Consider the following 19786-nt stretch of genomic DNA (forward strand, 5'->3'; position numbering starts at 1 on the left):
GCAGGTGTATGCAAAACTGCATATTTTGTCTTTTCTTGTCTGATAAAATAAAACATCATTTATTGTTAAAATATGTGAGTACAGGTGTATTTACAAAATAAAATATGTTCTACATCAAAGTATAGTGTCATGACTTGGAAAGCGTGGTTGGTCAGAAAACTTAACACCTACTATGAGCCATTTGACTCACAACTTTCAGGGGAAATAAAAAGTCTTTCACTTACTGCATTGAAAATAAGAATTTAAAGTCCAAAAATCCCATCATGAGATATTAATACCACCATTTAAAAACCTAACAAATGGCTGGAAAATGGACTTGCTAGAACTTAAGGCTTTGTTTTCTACCACCAAAGAATACAATAAGCCCAGGAGGTTGAAGAAGATACTTTAGAAGGAAAGAATCAATTGGAAGTTACAACAGTTCATAAATCATAGAAAATCCTACTGTTAACAAGTCTACATTTGTTACCAAGAGAAATAGAAGGAATAAGAGGGATTCTATCTCCATAGACTCACTCTCAAGTACAGGATATCCTTCTTTTCTTTCAGAATCCTCCCAGGGTATTATCCCTGGCAGAAGGGAATTTGAAAAAAGGTCTGAGGTGGGAGTAGCTGGCCTTTGTTTTTTATTCACTTAAAATTTATTTTGGTATGTGATGTAATTGTTATCTTACATTCATTTTTATGAAATGGCTTATCTCATTCTATGGACATCTAACTTTTTGATCTGACTGTATCCACCTTCTACTCTCTCTCTGTTTTTCAATATCCCTCTGTCAATACACAAGGGGTATGACAAACAAGAAGATAACTCCTCTGTTTTTTTCAGAACCTATGTAGATGATCATATGGTTCTCATCCCCCTTAACTTCTTTTACTATGGGTGGATTATATTAGATTTCCAAAGTTTGAATCATTCTAGGAATTTTGATAATAAACCAACATGGCCAAATGCATTTTATGAAGAATTAAGCTGTTTGGTGCAAAGCAACACGAATTTGAAGTGTCATCTAAAAATCCAGGTGGAAATACCCAGTAGAAGATTGGACTCTTGCTCAAGAAAGAAGTCAGAGAATTACATACTTGGGAACCACTCAAAAATTGAACCCTCAAGCCATGAGGGTGAACAAAAGGCTCAGGACAGAATTTTCGGGAAAGCTCTGAGCTGTCAGGATCTGTGTAGGAGACCCCAACAGTTTTTGTTTTTTAAATATTAAATCACTGTGTGTACTGCTGGGAAATGAGGCAAATATTATTTTTGAAAAAAAAGGGGGCCATCATTAAGTTTATAAAATGAATTATTAAGCAAAAACATTTAGGGAAGGATGGAGAGGAGACTTGTTGAGAGAAAAACAGATCATGAAGATATACCATCTCTTTGGCTTTTCATTAGGAAGGAAAGTCAAATGTTTCGCCTGAGCCTCTGCTTATGCAGAGGACTCTTTGTAAAGGGCAAAAATTATTCAAAGTATAACTTCTCTGTCCATTTTCTGATTTTCTTCTCCTTCTGACATACTGCTTTAAGAACCACTTATTTGCTCCACATTGAAAGCTTACCAGATTAGTGTTTAATTTTAGTTTCTATAATTAGAAACAAATCAATATCTTTAAGAGGTAGTTAACAGAACATTCCTCAGAGTTCCCTCTCATAGAAACTTACTCTCGTGACTCATGCATTCTTCCAGAAACTCAAGATCTCATTTGAATGCTAGGTAAATTACTGGTATAGAGTTGTATATAACCATCTTTTTCACATCCTAAAGAAAGAGTATAATATCAAAGTACTTATATGATTATAGTTCAAAGTACAATTCATTGCAAGTTGAAATGAAAAGTACTGCCAGCAAAAGGAATGTCATATCAAAATGTAAATCTAAAACAAACAGTAGGTGCCATAAAATAAAGCAGGCCTTGGACAATTTCTTTGAAGAGCCTGCTGCCAATGGTGGGGGGTCAACTGGGAAAAGATTATGCTGACAGGTTCATTACCTGGGTTTGCTCCATTCCTACGTATTATCCCTAGCTTTGCAAAACAAGATCCCACCCCTAGTGAATAAGAATGAGATCTGTTGGGCACAAGATACACATATGACCATGCTGGAGATTTCAACACTACACAAAAAGAATATGGGAAAATATTTTCAAATCACATCTTAGAAGAAGTTCTCCCTTCTTTCTCTCTCTCCCATCATACGCCAAAGAAGTCCAGGATCCAAGGGGAAGGGAGCCAGAGGATAATTACAACAACTAACAGGCAGAATAAACAAAGGCAGCCTTGGGATGGCCACAAACAGGCAGAAGCACAGCCTTGTGAGAATGCAAGGGAATATTCCATAAGATTAAAAAGTGCCACCTACTCTTCTAACTCAATAATAAGATGACAGTTACTTAAGTGGAAATGGAACTTCAGTCTCAATGGGTGTTAGTTCAGACTGCCTGATGTATAAGATCAGAGAGCAGTTTACAGGCAAGCAAGTGTGAGCAAGTCCTGGGAATCAAATATTTCTGAAGGACTAAGACTCCAGAAATAGTAACTCACGCACATTAATTAAAGGAAATGCAATGGCTCTGAAAGTGCACAGGGTGGAGGACTTCTCAAAGGTTAATGACATCTGCAATGAAAGACTTGAAAGGATGCGTGTGGGCGACGTACTTAGCAGAGACAGTGAGGTCTATTTTCTGGCATTCTAAGCAAAATTTGTTCTAACTGCATGAGGTTGTTTGAAATTTATGGCTTCTTTTAGCGAACATCAGACACAAATCAGGACCATAAAATTCTCTAAGAATGTGACCTAGGATGGAATTTCATTTAGCACTTGGCTTTCTCTCCGTTTTTCCTTTCCAAGTGGATATCCAGGTCTGCATATCAAATGTTGATGTATCTGCCAGACGTGGGACATGGAAAGATTTTGAAGAACCCACATAGCCAAGTATAGGAACTAGAGACTTAGGAGATATCCATGCACAATCAACCCTAAATTACCACTGAATATAAGAGATACACCCCTCTCAGCTAAAGATATGCCATAGAGGAATACTATAGACCACCAATAATTAACCTATCAAATAAAAAAGAACTGACTTTTCAATGCAAGTTTGGATCTTCAGAATTTAGGCACTCTGGAATTATTGCCCATATATATCATTAGAGATCATTATTGTTCTCTTTGTTTCCTTTTTCCTCCCAGTGGAATCATATTATACATAGTAAATGGTTTCTTTCCTATGCTGTGGATATTTTTACGTGTTATTAAACAATTTTTGTCAATGATACTTTTTATCTAATAGTGTGCATTAGAATTATGCTACGCAGTTTATTAAAAGTAGAGATGCTCAGAGTTAATCCTGGGTCAGTCCTACCCCTTCCCCCATCAATATCTCATTTAAATCTCAGAGGTCATTCCAGGCATGTGTACTTTTGAAAAGTTTCACAGGTGATTCACAGGTGATTCTGACCCCAGTCGACATTTTTAGTGCCTGAATATATATATTATATAAGCATGCTTAGAGTTTGGTTAACTCATCTTAGTTAACGTGGACTGTGTTACTCTCTTAAAGGCACAGAGCAAACAGTAAGAACAAAGTTTCTTTTAAAATTAATTTATAAAGAAAATTTTTCTGGAAATAATTAGCTGATCCCTTAAAATCAGTGTGTTAAAAGAGATCACTGGAACTCTGCAGTACATTGTACAGCTTCAGCTATATCACCTGAAGTCATTTTAAGGCCGAGGTCTGAAGCAGACACACAAATGGAGCCTCTGGTGATTACAGTCATGTCTGTGTAGTGTCAGCCTTCTACTACTGTTAGTGTTTCCAGTCATATTCAGTATGGAGACTAGAGACATGTAAGGTTTAAGACATAATAACGTAAAAGAGCTGTTAAAATTTTTAAAAAATGACAGGCCCCAAATCTTAATATCCCTTCCATAAACATTTGTTTCCCAAAAAATAAAGATTATATATCAAAATCCATTGCAACTGAAGATAAGGCTGTAAACTATCAAGAAAGTGTAGGATATGATCACCCTTAATGTTCATAATCTTGCAGCTGGGTCAGAAAGGTTCAGATAAATGTAGAGCTCATAGCAGTACAAACCATTTAGCAGCATGTTAAAAACCCACAGCAATCACATATTATATTATCTTCCACCAGCTTCCTCCAAAACTGTAAAGCAATTCTGCACCAAAATAAAGACCTTTTGCTTGAACGTTTTTAATCAGAATGTTTAATAGATAAATTGTTGTTAACCCTCACTAGCATGGACAATGATGTACACTTCAGAAAGAATCCCTAATGTGGTTTATGAGGACGTTAAGCCGCTGTTGCCAAATTAAGCAAGAAATAAGACACCTGAGCAAGCCTTTAAATTGAACATGAATTTAAAATGAAATAATCCTTGCCTCTGAATAAAATAATTTAAGCACAAAAAAGATTTAGATTTCTGGATGATATACCTTTTAAAATGGAACTTTTTTGGTATATGTCAGAACCAACTAAATAATCAACAAATAGACTTTATCAGCCAGGCTGTGCAAGCTAAAATAGTATAAGCTTCATTAATCCCTATATTTGTAATGTCATCCCTCTAGTAGTCCCCTATTAACTTCCTATGGAAAAAAATCCATAGCCCCTTCTGACCAGTCTCCTGGTCCGCGACGTTTCCAACATGACAGCTCCCTACACTCACCCTCCCCTCCCCTCGGACAGCCCTCTGCACCTAATAACCACCCACGACCACTAGCATTTACTGAGGGCCACCCCCTGCCAGGCTTGCTTATTGCTCACAGTGACCCTATGTCTGGTCTTTCCCCCTCAAACAGATGAGCCTTGAGGAGAGACAGGCTGAGTAGCTTGTGTACAACCCTGCAGCCAGCAGGTGGTGAGGCTCACATTGTGCCCAGTGTGCTCCTTCACTGATCATACTGTTGGCCACTGGAATATTCTCCTCCCCTCTGCAGATCCAAATAGACCATCTTCCCAGATGCAGATAAAATCCTGTCTGTCTCTCACATGATGTTTTCTCTGACTAGAACAGTTCACGTTCATCTTTTTAGAGTTGGCCCCTACAGTTGTCCCTACTGAAATAGCAGAAATGGCTACTTCAGAATGACTGTCAAAATGTCATGTACCCTTCACTAATGAAGAGCATTCACACATCGAATACGATTCAGACCTGGGCTTTCTGGATTGGCCATTTTCCTGGGAGTGTCGGCAGAGGTGGTGGGGGTGTGTGTGTGGCATTTTGACATTAATGCAATAAAGCAGCACAGTCAACGTGTCAGTTAGTTTCTGGTGATCTCTAGATGTATGTAACGGAAGACATCCTAACTCTCAGCTTTATAAAATATGATGAGATGGTTCCTACTCCTCCATCTCCCTTTGTTTTATTACTTGAAAGAACCCTGGGCATTATCAGGGGTTGTCATGTTGGAAATGTGGTATTTGGGTGACCAAACAATAGAAGACATCCTAGAAATACTCTGAGACAAGGCAGGCAGCAACTTCTTTTCTTTTTTGTTTATGACTAAGCAAATCAGGTTGTATCTGCGCATCAGAGACCTATAGGTGTAGCATATCTTATTTGCGCTAGCTCTCCAAGTAACTGTCACTATGATGCTAGAAAAGCTTCTGAGGGTGATTGCGGGAAGATACCCAATGGTCACGTGAAGACACAGACTACAGTTTTCATGTTGGAGAAAATCCTAGAAGAGGGAAAAGAAAAGTTATGCAGGCAACTAATCAGAAGCAGAAAGGTGACAGAGTGACTTCATGGGGATGGAGACTCACACGTATGTACACACACACACACACCCTTCTATTTACTGCTGCCATGCCATAAAATGTGATTATCTGAGCACTGTATCCTACCCGACCTTGGTCTTTATAGTCTTGTAATGACCTTATGTAATGACCCATAAACATGATCAAAATTAGACTGCTCCTCTATTTTTTGAGATAACTCAACATCACCTGAACATGTGCTTTGTTTAAGAAAGGTCACATTCAGGAAATATTTAAGTCTCATGGTGCTATTCTGCAGAAGACATTGCTCTACATTCAAGAGAGAAGCCCAAGGAAAGGAAAAGCAATGAATCATTAGATTAATTTCATCTATTTCTAAATTCAATGGCTTCTACCTCATTTGTATAGTGCAATTTGATAGATAGGGACCCGCCATCATTCACTAAGGAAAAGACACATTTATTTACTGGTCATCCATGTGAGGGAAAGCAAGTGGATGAAGATGACAGTCAAATTTCTTGGCTGAGTGGGCTGCTGTCAGAGTCAATTCCTCAGAGTGTCTGTAAAACACCTTTTAGACAGCATCACAGTTCAGTGGTCAAATGCAGATTTTATCATACCTTCACCCATTCCAATCTGTGATTTCTTATTAAAACAATAAACAAAAGCAGTGCTCTAGGGAAAGCTATGATTCTGTTCAAAGTATAAAAATTATATTTATCTTCATTAGAGTATTTCCCCAAACAACTACTTTAATTCACATTTACTAATTCAATGGAGACATATAAATACATCAAAGATGTTGTGCATGCTTATACATAAAAATGCTGGGCATATGCACATATAAATTCTATGACAATTGTGATGGTATCTTCTCAGAATTAAGAAATATGTTTGTCTAAAATGAGTTACATAACTAGTCACACAAGCAGAAAGCCAAAATTATGAATTATTCAAATGCAATTCTGGCTTTTAACACCATGAAGAGAGTTTGTTTTAGTCCTAATAAGCAATCTTAGTTGTACTCTGCCTTTTGTGATCTTCTTTAGAAATTTGAAAAGCCATCGCTTCTCGGCCTTTTGGCTAAGATCAAGTGTAGAAATTTGAAAAGCCAAAGGAGAAAGTTCTTTTCAGATGTTATAATATTTATATTCTTGTCTTTAGAATTCTGTCAGGCTATAATTTCTTTGAATTGGTGTCATACCTCACATCCCCATTGCCTTGCCCAATAACTAGCACACAACAGAATTTTTAAAGTCTGCTGAATGTATGAACAAGTGGCTTTTCTTAAAAAAAAATAATTATTCCCTTATATTTAAATAAGGGTAAAATTTAAGGCAAAAAGGTAAAGTGTCTACTAGATGATACATTGTCTTAAAAATAGCCAAGCACAACACTTTTTTTAGTATTCAATCATGTATTGAGCAAACAATATTGAGTCCCCACCATATCCAGTAGCACATATCCTGCTGGCCTTCAAAAATTGAAAAGGCACAGATAATGAAAGCAGAAAATATAAAATTAATAAATGTCTTAAGAAAAAAATAAAGTAGTAAATGCTTTACAAGTCTTCATTTTCAACCATATCTTATGATAAGGCATCCTGAGACCTAGAATTTGGGAGAACCCACATATTTCAATCATGGCAAAACCCTGTTTACCACTAGCAGAACTTTCACTCTGGGAATAGGGAAAAGCTATGCATGATCACCCTCCCAACATACAACCTATATATCCACTTTTCCTACTGCAAATCTTTCACCTTTGTGTATCCTGGGTTTCGCTTTGTAGGATGGTTTGAGGTTTATTTTTGTTTTTGACAAAACCGACCAGAGTGTTCCTAGTAGATACTGAAAGGTAAGGAAATCAAAGAATTGTATTTGATGTAAGACAGAGATGTGCGATTGCTGTATTTCAGCTCTATCTATCCATTTGATAACTTCTTTCATTTCTTCCCCGATTCACTATCCTCACATCCAAATCTCTTATGACAGGGTAACACACAGCTAGTAAAAATCTTGCTCACATTCCTTGACCTCTCTGACCATCCATTTCCTCTCTATAAAATGGCTTAAATGTGCTTAGGTGTAAGTATATTAGTGTCTTGTAGGCCCCTGGTAAATGATGGGTGGTAATGAGCTGATTCTATGAACAAGGATCCTATACAAACTATTGCCCTCCTGTTTGATTAAATCAAAGACAGAGATGTTCCTTTGTTTCTCTAATTATAAACTGGGGCTACCTTCAGGTTTGCCCTAAGAATTAATGAGACAATACATGCAAACTTCCCCTTACTTATTCCCTTATATGAATGATTGTTTGGTTTTCAACTTTCCAGTTCTAATTTGCTTACACCTAAACATCTGTGGTTGCTGGATTATGCAAATAGTAGTAACCACAAACGCCTGGAGCTAGTACATTAAAGGACTCACATTGAAGATGAAACAACCCTGTTTTGAACAAGTGACAAAATCTTTAGTATTCATGCAATCCTCCCAGCCACAGAGAAAAGAAAAAAATATATTGAAAATAATTATTAATCTTACAAGATCCTTTAAGGACCTTCAAACTGGGAACAGTTTAATCTTAGAAGGGAGGTGCCTAAGAAAATGCAAAAACATTTGGTACCCTAGTTCTAATATAGTCCTTTATGAGTTTCCCATGAATATTTTCCTTGACTGAATACATTCACTTGTACTTCTCAATTTTAATTTATGTGAAAGTAAACACATTTCTATTAGGAGAGCAATAACGCATTCCAGGATATATATTTATAGTCCTTAGAGTCACCAGCTCTGAAATCATATACTACCACCAACCTCCAGAAACAAGTCAATAACCTCTTAATGTGAGACCTATAATGTTGCTGTGAAACATGACATTCATATGCATACAGGCATGGAGACGGCCTTCTCTTCTATGCAAATGTGAAACAGGAGGAATCAAGCTTTCTTGGAGCTTGGAAAGAAAATATAAAATCATAAAGAAGAAAACATCATGTAAACGCCTTTTAGTGAGTAAATATTATTTTCTCCTAGGCTGCCAAAAATGTGGATATGATATTGAAAAAACCTTTACTGTTGATATTTTAATGATGAATTTGTAACCTAAATCACATTTACTATTACACAAGGCACTGCAATTATTTTCTCTGTCTTTAAAGTTAAAGTTGAGGATCTGGGAGCACTGTCGTTTCTACCTTTTTTCTTGGTAATATTCGATTATTATACAAAGTAAGGACACACAGGCAATGCTCAACTTCCTAAGGCCTTTCATTGTTAAGAATGAACTCTAGGAACAAATTTGTAGAGTGCTATTCTAAGTTGTATTTTCTGTTGGAATTGCCACCAAAGTGTGTGGAAAAAAATGCACATTGCTCTGGCTTTTCAGGTCTGTAATGTATATTCCTGTGGGAACATCTCATGAAAATTTATCCTCAGATGGCCCCGAGGCAACAGTACACATTTTATAATTCACATAATGGCCATTTCAGACAGCCTACTTGAAGATTAGTTTCATGGGACCAAAGCACAACTCTCATTACCATTACTTTCTCTCCAAAATTAACATCTCAAACCAGAAAAGTGAAGCAGTGGGAGACAGAAACAAATCCATGAATAATTTGTCAATCACACCTCCTCCCAAACAGTTAAAAGTTTGTCATAAGGATATTTCAATGAAAACAACCTAGATGGAAACAGATGGTATTTTGTCACTTTTCTTATCTGACTTAAAAGCTCAGCTGGGGAAGGACCTGCCATTTATGAGTCCTCTTATTCTACAATAGAAACCACAGGACCAATGTTCCTGCCTTTCCCAATCTATACCTCCTTCGCTTCTTTCCTTCTCTCAATTTCTCCTTCCTTCCTTTCTATCCATCTACTATTTGACAGGTAAAATCTTAAATTCCCCAATGTTGATTCTAAGTACAGTCGATTTATAGCATGAACCAGCAGGTAAATAAACAGTCTGTTGAGTGGAGCGGAATTAAGCATCCAGCCACAGACAGAAAGCCAATACTATACAAATGGGACCACACGGTATTGGCGACCATTGACATCTGCATGCAACTCCTTAACTACTATTACTCATGAATCTCTCCAGATACAGTTTGCAACCTTGTCTCTGAGTGGCTCTCTCTAGTTTGTTTCTGCATTAGGCATGATAAGTGCATTTTAGAAACTGACAGTAAAAGATTAATATGCTCATAACCATCAAAGAGAACCTTTCACTGATTTCAAATAGCTGCCCTCCCTTCGACCGCCCACCCTGGCACGCCATCCAATTAATACTTACTCACGAAGGCTTCCTCATCCACCGGCAAGCGCATTGACATGCAGAAGTACGTATCAGACTGGTAGAGAAAGAAAGATACAAAATCTGAATTAATCTGCAGCTAGTAAAGAAGGAAAAATAACAAGCAAAAGCATGGGCTCTATGACTGAAAAAGAACTATTGGCCCAATGAGGTGAAGATGCCTGCTGAATGGGTGTGACCAAGTTAATAGAAGGGCCAAGTCTAGAACTTAGGTACTCCAAACATTTTTCTAAGACTCTTTCCTAATTGACCTCAAATCCTATTTATAACACCAATTATTATGACTGATATTTCTAGTTCTGTCACAGTTAAAAGGCAACATTTTAGATACTTCTATAAAAAGAGTGAACTACTTTATGCACTTGACTTTAAAATGGTAGGTTAGTTGGTGTTGACCATCTTCACTATATGCATAATTATTCAATTTCTTGAATCACTTTACAACTGCCCCAAATATTAATTAGAGAAGTACAATGAAAAAAAGTTGGTCTTAAAAGGTAATATTATATTTGGTTCTCCCTTACTTTAACATTTTTTATGTAGTACATTGAAGAAATCAACATTAACTCCAGTTATTCTTTCTTTTCCAGCAACCAGTCTCTTACCTAAATGGCCATTTTTCCACTATCAAATGTATTAACACCAAGAATTTTTAGTGATAAAAACTGTAATTTAAGGAGAATGGGATTCTCTTTTCATCTATGCATTCCACTTCATTAGTGGAAGACTTATGCACCATAGTTGGTAATATACCCAACACAAATACTGCATTTAGTAATTCATACTTCATGGATTATTACTATACAGTGCTGGGATCAAGAGATTCCATAAACACGGATAGAGATCATTTGGGTATCTCTGAACCTACTAGTTAGCGTTGAAAAACTGTGAAATCTGTACCTCTTCTTAAAATTCTGTATTGGGTGGGAAACAAGGAAGTTCAAATATACAGCAAATCAACATCTCAACTTTTGAAAAATTTGATAAATATGGTTCAGTCTTTATTACTATTTTAAAAAACTTTTAATGTTTATTTTTCAGAGAGAGAGAGAAAGAGCACAAGTCGGGGAGGGGCAGAGAGAGAGGGAGACACAGAATCCAAAGCAGGCTCCAGGATCTGAGCTGTCAGCACAAAGCCCGACACAGGGCTCGAACTCACCAGCTGTGAGATCATGACCTGAGCTGAAGTCGTCAGATGTCCAACCTACTGAGCCACCCAGGGACCCCCATTACTACTCCTATAAATGCCATTTTTTTCCTCAATTAAGCAAACTCTTTTGTTTAAAAAAAATTTTTTAATATTTATTCATTTTTTGAGAGAGAGAGAGATAGACAGAGTGAGAGCAGAGGAGGAGCAGAGACAGAGGGAGACACAGAATCCAAAGCAGGCTCCAGGCTCTCCAAGCTGTCAGCACAGAGCCTGACACGGGGCTCGAACCCATGAACTGTGAGATCAAGACCTGAGCTGAAGTCAGCCGCTTAACCAACTGACCCACCCAGGCACCCCGAACTCTTTTGTTTCTTTAATGGATTTACAATTATTTAGATTCACCTTTACTTTCCTAAGAAGGAAATATGCTGGGAAATATTGAAGGTTGAACAGTAAGGAGTTTAAGCGACATAAATGATGGACATGTGGCCTGCATATCTAAAACTCGAGAAATACAATGTCAAAATGATGCTTAACGATCTTAAAATCACACACAATATTGCTCATAAATATTTTTCCAATCTCTGAATTATTACCATTACAAAACATACCTACTCCATTCTAACATAAAACACAGGAAGTTTAAGATTCTTTGCTATTTGGTCGTCCTGATCTAGAAGCAATTCAGGATTTGGTCGTCCTGATCTAGAAATAATTCAGGACTAGAAGATATTTAGTAGCTACTACAGAGCTGTGGCAACTATTACTATTTCTAAGCCAACAGTTATACAATGCTTTTTATGTGCCAGGCATAGCTCTTCATGTTTTACTTGTATTATATCATTTAATAACTAAAACAATCAAATATGGTAGATAGATACTATTATGAGCTCCATTTAAAGACAGTGAGAATAATCACTAACATTTATTCACAGCACTGCTCTAAACACTTTACATGTATTAACTTCTTTAATCCTCAAAACACATCTCTATGATATGATACTATTATTCTCCATTTTACAGATGAGGAAACTGAGGCAAACTGAGGTTAAGTAACTTCACTGTTTGCTCTAGCCAAAACCTGACAGTAGGCTGATAGGCTTTTGAGTAGTACCCACCCACCCCCACTTTGCTTTAGAAAGTTGGCAATTATAAATCTTTGCTCTGTCTCTTTGAGATATAAATCTTCTATAACCCAGAACTGTCTTCTGACATTCAATGAGACAATTCTGCTCTGGTTGTCAGCCAGTGGATGCCTTGCTCTAAGTTGTATCACTGCTTCCTGTCATGAAGATAGAAGAAGCTTGTTTTTTTTGTGGATAGGTGCCAATGAACAAACCCAGAAGCACTAGTCACATGGACCAACCTCCTCCCTAACACCCTTCAGGGCTTTTCCCTTAGTACCCTCCAAGGCTTCAAAGGTCTTCTGTTCTGTTTTGGCAAAATTGAGTTCAGTCCACACTGGACCTCCTTCACTATTACAATGGTTAATTTTGAAGAAAATCTGTCCTTACCACTTCAACTAGTGTCCACCTGATTTACCTTTGACCCTAAAAAGTGCAGGAGCTGGCATCTGAACACAGGCAGTCCGACTAATGCATTACAGATCATTCAAAGCAATATGAACAATTAATGACTTACAAGCAAACATAAAAACAAAAGTCAATTTAGATTAGCTAAGCATATATTTGTAATAATAAAGGATCAAAGGTTGCAATTAAATGTAAACCAAACAAAACTTCCTTTATATTTGGATTTAACAGTTTTCGGTTTTATTTTACCTTTCATTTTATTATAAACCATCTCAACTTGTTTTTGGAATAGTAAGTTATAGGAATAAATACATATATCAAGTTTAAAAAGTTGGTTCTTTTGATTAAAAATAAACAACGAAGCACAATAATGGTTCCATAGACGGAACAAAGGAGACTACTATCATACTCAGAACTGATTGGATCCATGTTGTAATTCTTATTCTCATCAGCAGCTGCACAATTTAAAAGGACAGAATAACTTGGGAATGTCTTCCTCTTACCAATTTTTATTTCTTGGCTTATACCTTCTCCGATAGTGAGAATGTATTCAAATTTCAATGTTTCTTTCCTTTTCTGTGGAAACCAGTTTAAAAAAAAAAAACGAGGACGAGATGAGGGAGAGCCTCTGCACAATTTGGCAAAATTGTTTTGGGAGAGCAAAGTCTGTTTTATACTTTGATCAATGGTGTACCATGCCCCATCATACTCTGATTTAGTCTTTTACTTATACCCCATTTTTCAAGATAAAAATAATTCTGTTAGAAGAAAAGAAGGTAAAACTTTTTTTTTCTAAAAATGAGCACATGAAAAAATAGTATGTATCAAATCAATAATTAGCCTTCAGCTAAAAGCTCTGAAGACCACAGTGCGATGGAACAGAGAATAACAAAAAGTAATTTATTCTTTTCTCTGCAAGTGTAAAAGGTGTCAGTGATCTGTTCTGTAACATTCTGGTAACATAGTTTGGTTCCTAGAATTTAGTTGAGAGCTCAAGATCTATGTAAGGGTATGATCATATGGGATCATATGATCTAACGATCATTTACAGGGTCTAATCGGAGAAGCCCTATCTTAAAGATGACTCAGGGCCAAGTTCTGTCCCCCTTAGGCTGGCTGAGTCTGAGTAAGCACTCTTTTTGTGCTACTTTGTTTTCTTCTCACAATTATGCTGTGAGTAGGTCTAACAGGCACTGCATCATTTTTACAGAAATGGAAACTGATTTACAGTAAGGTTATTGATCTACCTAAGGCTACTCAGGTAGTTAGTGTCAGAATAAGGATTAAAAGTCCTCAAGTTTATGCCTTTAAGACGATTAGAGATAACTATCTATCTTTCCTGCTACTTTCTTGTCATTAATCTAGTTTCTTGCCATTTTAATCTAGTTAAATTGTGATTCTGGAGAGAGTCTTTGAATCTTCATACCTCTTTTTCTCGAACTATGAGACTAAATCCTATATTTAAAATTAAATGTAAGACTCTTCATAAGTAAATGAGTAGCTTTTTTTTTTTTTTTTTTTTTTTGGCAAGACAGGTAATTTGCTGAATAATGGATTGGACAGTGGCCTTTGCCAAACTATTATGAACTCATTATAGCACAGGGAAAGAAAAATTATTTTGGTGATTACAAAATACTGTTTCCTCAATATAGGTTAATATCTATAGCAGGTCACCAAGAAGGGATAGTTACTTAAATTTAAATTCCATGCTGTAAACAACAGTCAATATAAAACTTTAAGGCTATAATAACATGTAATTACATAGTTAATTGCTACCAACCTTGTGATAGAGAAACTTTTTTAAAAAACAAAGCCTCTGAAGACAACAATATTAAGAAAAGTGGGACAACACATTTCTCAAAGTAATAAAATCATTATATCACTGATATGAACAAGTAACCAGTTATGTTTTTCTTTTTTGCAGGATGACCATCAAGAACACGATTTAATAATATGTTCATCAGATCAATGTAATCTCATACTCTCTGTCAACCAACAATACAAAAAAAAAAAATTCAAATGACTTAAACATTCAATCAGCACTTGGTGTATGATACCTTGTAAAAGGGAAAACATTTACTGAGCCTTCTACTTTATTCTAGGAGCTTTCCATCAGTTATTTGCCATGATAACACTGCCAGGTGGTGTTTAAGCAGACACTGTTTTAAAGGTGGAAAACTGAAGCTCAAACAGGTAAGTAACATGTTTGTGATAAAACAAAATTCTTGAAACTGATGAAATGGAATTTGAACCCAGCTCATTAAAGCACTTCTCTTTCCAATATAGGAAGACAGCTATTAAAAGGTTGTTTTTCAAACCTCTCTAATATTTGAAAAGAAAATTTCAATTCTTAGACACAACTTTAGTTGTTTCTTTGATTAAGGGGAGAAATAAAGAAATCAAAGACACATGACATTTAACAGGAAGTTTTAGTCCAAGTCCCCTAAATTTTCAATAGCACATGAGAGTATTTCATGAAAGCCTGTTGACAAACCGCAAGGAACTAGTCTACAGCCACAGCAATTTAATTTTGCCATTATTTTGTTTCTGTAAAGTAAAGCTATTTGAAAGCATATACATAACTCAGATCAATGCTTCTCTCCAACACGTTCTGTAGACACAAAAATAGCACCTTACTGCCCATTATAATAGCTTCTTCATTTGAACACACGGTCCCAGAAAGGATGCTTCCATAATTCAACCCAAACTACCAATACAACCTTTCACCATTTTCCATATATCATCATCATGAATCCTCTTTTTCTCTCTGTGGGAAAAACATTGGATCTGAGCTTGGTGCCAGGGGATTCAAATACTGTGGATTCAAACTGCTAACATAAGGCTCAGATGTACAAAAAGGGAGAAATAATGTGAATCTACATAGCTGTGTTTCCCAGTGCTCTCTGTTATGGCACATCAGCCAAATCTGAATCAAGAGGGATATGATATTGCTGATGCTTCTTTACTGCTGCTACTGGGAACTATCCAAGAAAAGCACATTTTTCCAACAAAAGAAAAAAAGTACTTATTATTAAAGAACCCCTATTATATTCTATTAAATCAAGCCATTTTAAAATGAGAGTTCTCCCATAGACAATAGGGTTTAGTAACACCTTCCTTACATTATTTAAAAAGTGTTCTTTATTTTGATTTAGTCATTTGTGAGATAGAGATGCAGTGGTTTCTAAGGAATGAGTAGTTAACAAAATCAACTGCTTATTTAAATTAATATGGGACAAACAAAACCATCTGTTCACATAAAACTAGTAATTTTTGTTTTGGGAAACTAGAGGTACTATTCAGATTCTAGTGTTGAACACTATCATTTGATCTTGATTAGATAATATCCTCACTGATATAGCCTCATATATATATATATATATATATATATATATATATATAAATTTATATTTGAGAGAGAGAGACAGTGTGTGTGTGTGAGAGAGAGAGAGCGAGAAGGGGAAGGGCGGAGAGAAGAGAGAGATGGAGACAGACTCTGAAGCAGGTTCCAGGATCTGAGCTTCAACACAGAGCCCAACATGGGCCTCAACCTTATGAACCGCGAGATCATGACCTGAGCCAAAGTTGGACACTTAACCAGTTGAACCACCCAGGCACCCCCCTCGCTGTCTTTATATTGTTTGAGCTTGAAAAATCCCTGCAGACAACCTCTCTTAAGGAGACTACTCAGTGTAATGACACAAACAGGTTTACAAATAGACATGACCCAGTTTTACCTGGACATGTTTATTTCTGTGGCCCTTTGCAAATTGGTTGTTTTCTGTTAATAGGCCACAACCCGTAGAAATATTATATTGTGTATGGTACGGTCTCTGGTAACCTTTCTCAGCCATCCCTTGCTAAATAACCAGAGTGGTGAAACCATTTCATGGTGGCAGCTGTGACTTTGTGCCTTAGAGTATTGCTTACAAAGCAAGTAGTAACCTCTTTACCAACCCAGATCATGCACAGTTTAAATCTGATCTAGACAAAGTGTGAAGGATCCACAAAGCCCTTCATTTTCATACAGTACTCACTTTGGGTTTAAATAAGTTTCATTTTGCAAAGAACTAGTGGAAATCTCAGGGACTAATGGTGGTGATGCCAGGCCAACAAGGGAAAGGCCCAGGAAGTGATTAGGCCTCTTTGACAAGGATTTCAGTTAGGAGAGGAAGGAAGCAACTGGAAAATTATCTTTCAAAGTTTTCTTTTAATTGATCCAGATGGAAAATGGAATCAAACTGCTATTTCCCAAAGTGACTTTAATGCATGCTTATTAAGCTTATACTGTATCTTTTAATATTATCCTACTATAAAAGAAAGTAGTCTGTATTTTCAACATCATCCTAGTATAAAAGAAAGCTAAAGCAAAGGAAAATTATAGCAAAGCACGGAGGATTTTCTGAAGTGAAAAACTCAGGTTTAAGAAGTCCACCTCTCTAGGCAAACCAAGAAGCAGACCCTTAACTCTAGAGGGCAATCTGAGAGTTGCTGGAGGGGAGGTGGGTGGGGGATGGGTTAAATGGGTGATGGGCATTAAGGAAGGCACTTGTAACGAGCACTGGGTGTTGTATGTAAGTGATGAATCACTAAATTCTACACCAGAAACCAATATTACATTGCAAAGTAACTGGAACTTAAATGAAAATTTGGAGAAAAAAATATCAAGAAAGAAGACAAACAAGACTTTCTATTTTAGATGCTGTATTCGATATTAAAAGAATAATAAGCTATTAAACTTCTTCACCAATATATACTTATGTTGCGAAGTTGGAGGAAGATGAGGAATAAAAAACTCTTTAATTAAAAAAAAAGTGTACTTCTCTAAAACCAGAACTTAAGATACTGACAGATAAAATCCCTTAAACTGTCACTTTGTATATAGTCTATCTTCATTTTTCCCTTGCTGTTGTCTTTCCCTTACCATATAAATAAAAAATGTGCCTATTTGTATTTGTATTCATTAGGCTCTGGAAGAAATAGTCATCGTGCAGATTTTATGTTAAAACATTCCCAAATTGACTAAAAGAAAGTATTCTCCAAATTGTTCCACACTTGCCCTAATATTAAGCTGTAAGCCCCAGCCCCACGTACTTTTTGGATGTTTAGCCCAATCTAGAATGTAATCTTCTTGTAACAGTGTCTGTTTTGCATCCTATTTAGAATAATATCTGGCACATACTGGGAGCTCTATAAATATTTGCTGAATTTTGCATGTACCTTCCTCCTTTGGTGGCAATAAACTGACAATTTAAGAAAGGCTGAACTGAAACCTGTATTATAGATGCTGCCTAATTAGGGTTTTATACAGCATCACTTTTTCATATGAATTTCATCCTTCAGTTGATTCATCCCAGAATCCCATTTGCATTTTTAAACTATAATCACACTGTGGCTGATGATGACAAGATTCTTAATGCCAACTAGCTCAAGTGGAAGCTACTTCCTGGCAAGGGCTCTTCTTTGGGAATTACAAATCTGTGTGAGCAAATGATGACGGAAAAAATATTTTGGTGAGTGAACATCTGTCTTAGAGCTTTCACGCGCTTTCGTTTAAGAGAAAACAGAAAGGAGCTTACTAATAACAGTCTATAATTAATCACCTATGAAACAACAGGTGGTGACAGCGGTGGGTTTCTCTTTGGATTCATGATTATGGGGAATTTATGTGAGAGGAAACTAGGGTTCTGAACAGAGGTTGCTGATGGCCTCTACTACTTACCTTCTCCAAGCTTAAGCCAGTGGTTTATGATTTTCATCATTTCCCCAGAATGAAAAGAGTCAACTTTCGGAAACTTTGACCAACATTAACTAGCCACGCCTATGTTTCTATCTTTTAGCACAGCAAATTGGAAAATAACTACCTCAGATCTGTTTGGAGACACTTCAGAACAAAAAAGCCCCACAGTCACTACCCCCAAACACCAGGCTTCTGTGATAAGTGCCTTCCATTTGATTCTGGGGCAATACAGTATCGTGGAAGAGAAGCTCCAGAATTCAACAGGTCTGTCAATTACCTTCCCACTTGAGTTGCCTCCTATTCTCTTGAAATTTAAAAGGAACCATCAGCAAACAAAGTGGTCAATACAATTTCTGGGCCTGTTCCCACATGTCTTGTCATAGGCATCTCATTAATACTTGCCTACCTTTATGGGCCCAGCACGCTTCCGCTGCGCCACTCTGCTATTGTTATACTTGCCTACCTTTAGGTCTGTTTTAATGTCTGTGTAGAAATCCATTCATCTACCCATTCATTTGTTCCTTCAACAAACATATATGTTGGGAGACTCCTAGGAACCAGGCACTAGGCTACACTCATGAAACTGTGAGCAAAGGTATATATCGTTTCTCTTCTCATTGAGCTTGCAGTCTACTAACAGAGCAGACAAATAATCACACAAATGAATGTTAATTTTTTCCCATTTTAAATAATACATGGGAACAGTACAAGTTGCTATAAGAGCCAGTAATTCAGGTGAAATGACCAGGTGAAGGGGGGTTAGCAAAGTTTTAGGCATACGAAACAGCATTTTCAAAGGTCCTGTAATTGGAGAGAATTTGATGTGATCGAGGAAACAAAAGTCAGTGCATAGAGACAAGGGCACATGTGTCAAGCTGGACTGGAAAAGGAGATGCAGTACATACAGCTAGACCTTGTGGTCTATGTTGAGGACTCCAGTTGTTTTGTTTTATTTTGTTTGTCTTTTATTATCTTTCTTTTTAAGTTTATTTTTTTAGTAATCTCTACACCCAATGTGAGGCTCAAACTCACAACCTCAAAATCAAGAGTCGCATGTTTTTGCGACTGAGCCAGCCAGTTACCCCCGTTTTGTTTTTCTTGAGAGCAACAGAAAGCCAATGAAACTTTTTGTAGGAAAGTGACATGGAGGCTAGAATTGATTAGATGAGTTAAGTAAAAAGGCCACATAGTTATTCAGAAAAAAAGATGATATTAGCTTGAAACTGGGTGTTTGCACTAAAGAAGGAGAAAAGAGAACAGATTTTAGAGACATTTAAATGGTAAAACAGACATGACTTAGGAGT

At 36.7% G+C, this 19786-nt stretch overlaps 1 protein-coding gene and 1 pseudogene across 20 annotated transcripts in view; one reads left to right on the top strand and one right to left on the bottom strand.

Annotated features, from left to right (window-relative positions):
* PAM (peptidylglycine alpha-amidating monooxygenase) overlaps nt 1-19786 on the bottom strand; it is a 159186-nt gene that overhangs the window by 116970 nt on the left and 22430 nt on the right. For all 20 annotated transcript variants that reach the window (XM_058725992.1, XM_058725976.1, XM_058725968.1 and 17 more), the window contains exon 3: nt 10040-10097. In XM_058725992.1, the coding sequence (XP_058581975.1) occupies nt 10040-10097 (58 nt within the window). The remainder of the gene's footprint in view (nt 1-10039; nt 10098-19786) is intronic.
* Nucleotides 6807-6932, top strand: LOC131490107 (U2 spliceosomal RNA; annotated as a pseudogene).

Source organism: Neofelis nebulosa, chromosome 1 (assembly GCF_028018385.1).
Source record: "Neofelis nebulosa isolate mNeoNeb1 chromosome 1, mNeoNeb1.pri, whole genome shotgun sequence".
In the NCBI taxonomy this organism is placed as follows: domain Eukaryota; kingdom Metazoa; phylum Chordata; class Mammalia; order Carnivora; family Felidae; genus Neofelis; species Neofelis nebulosa.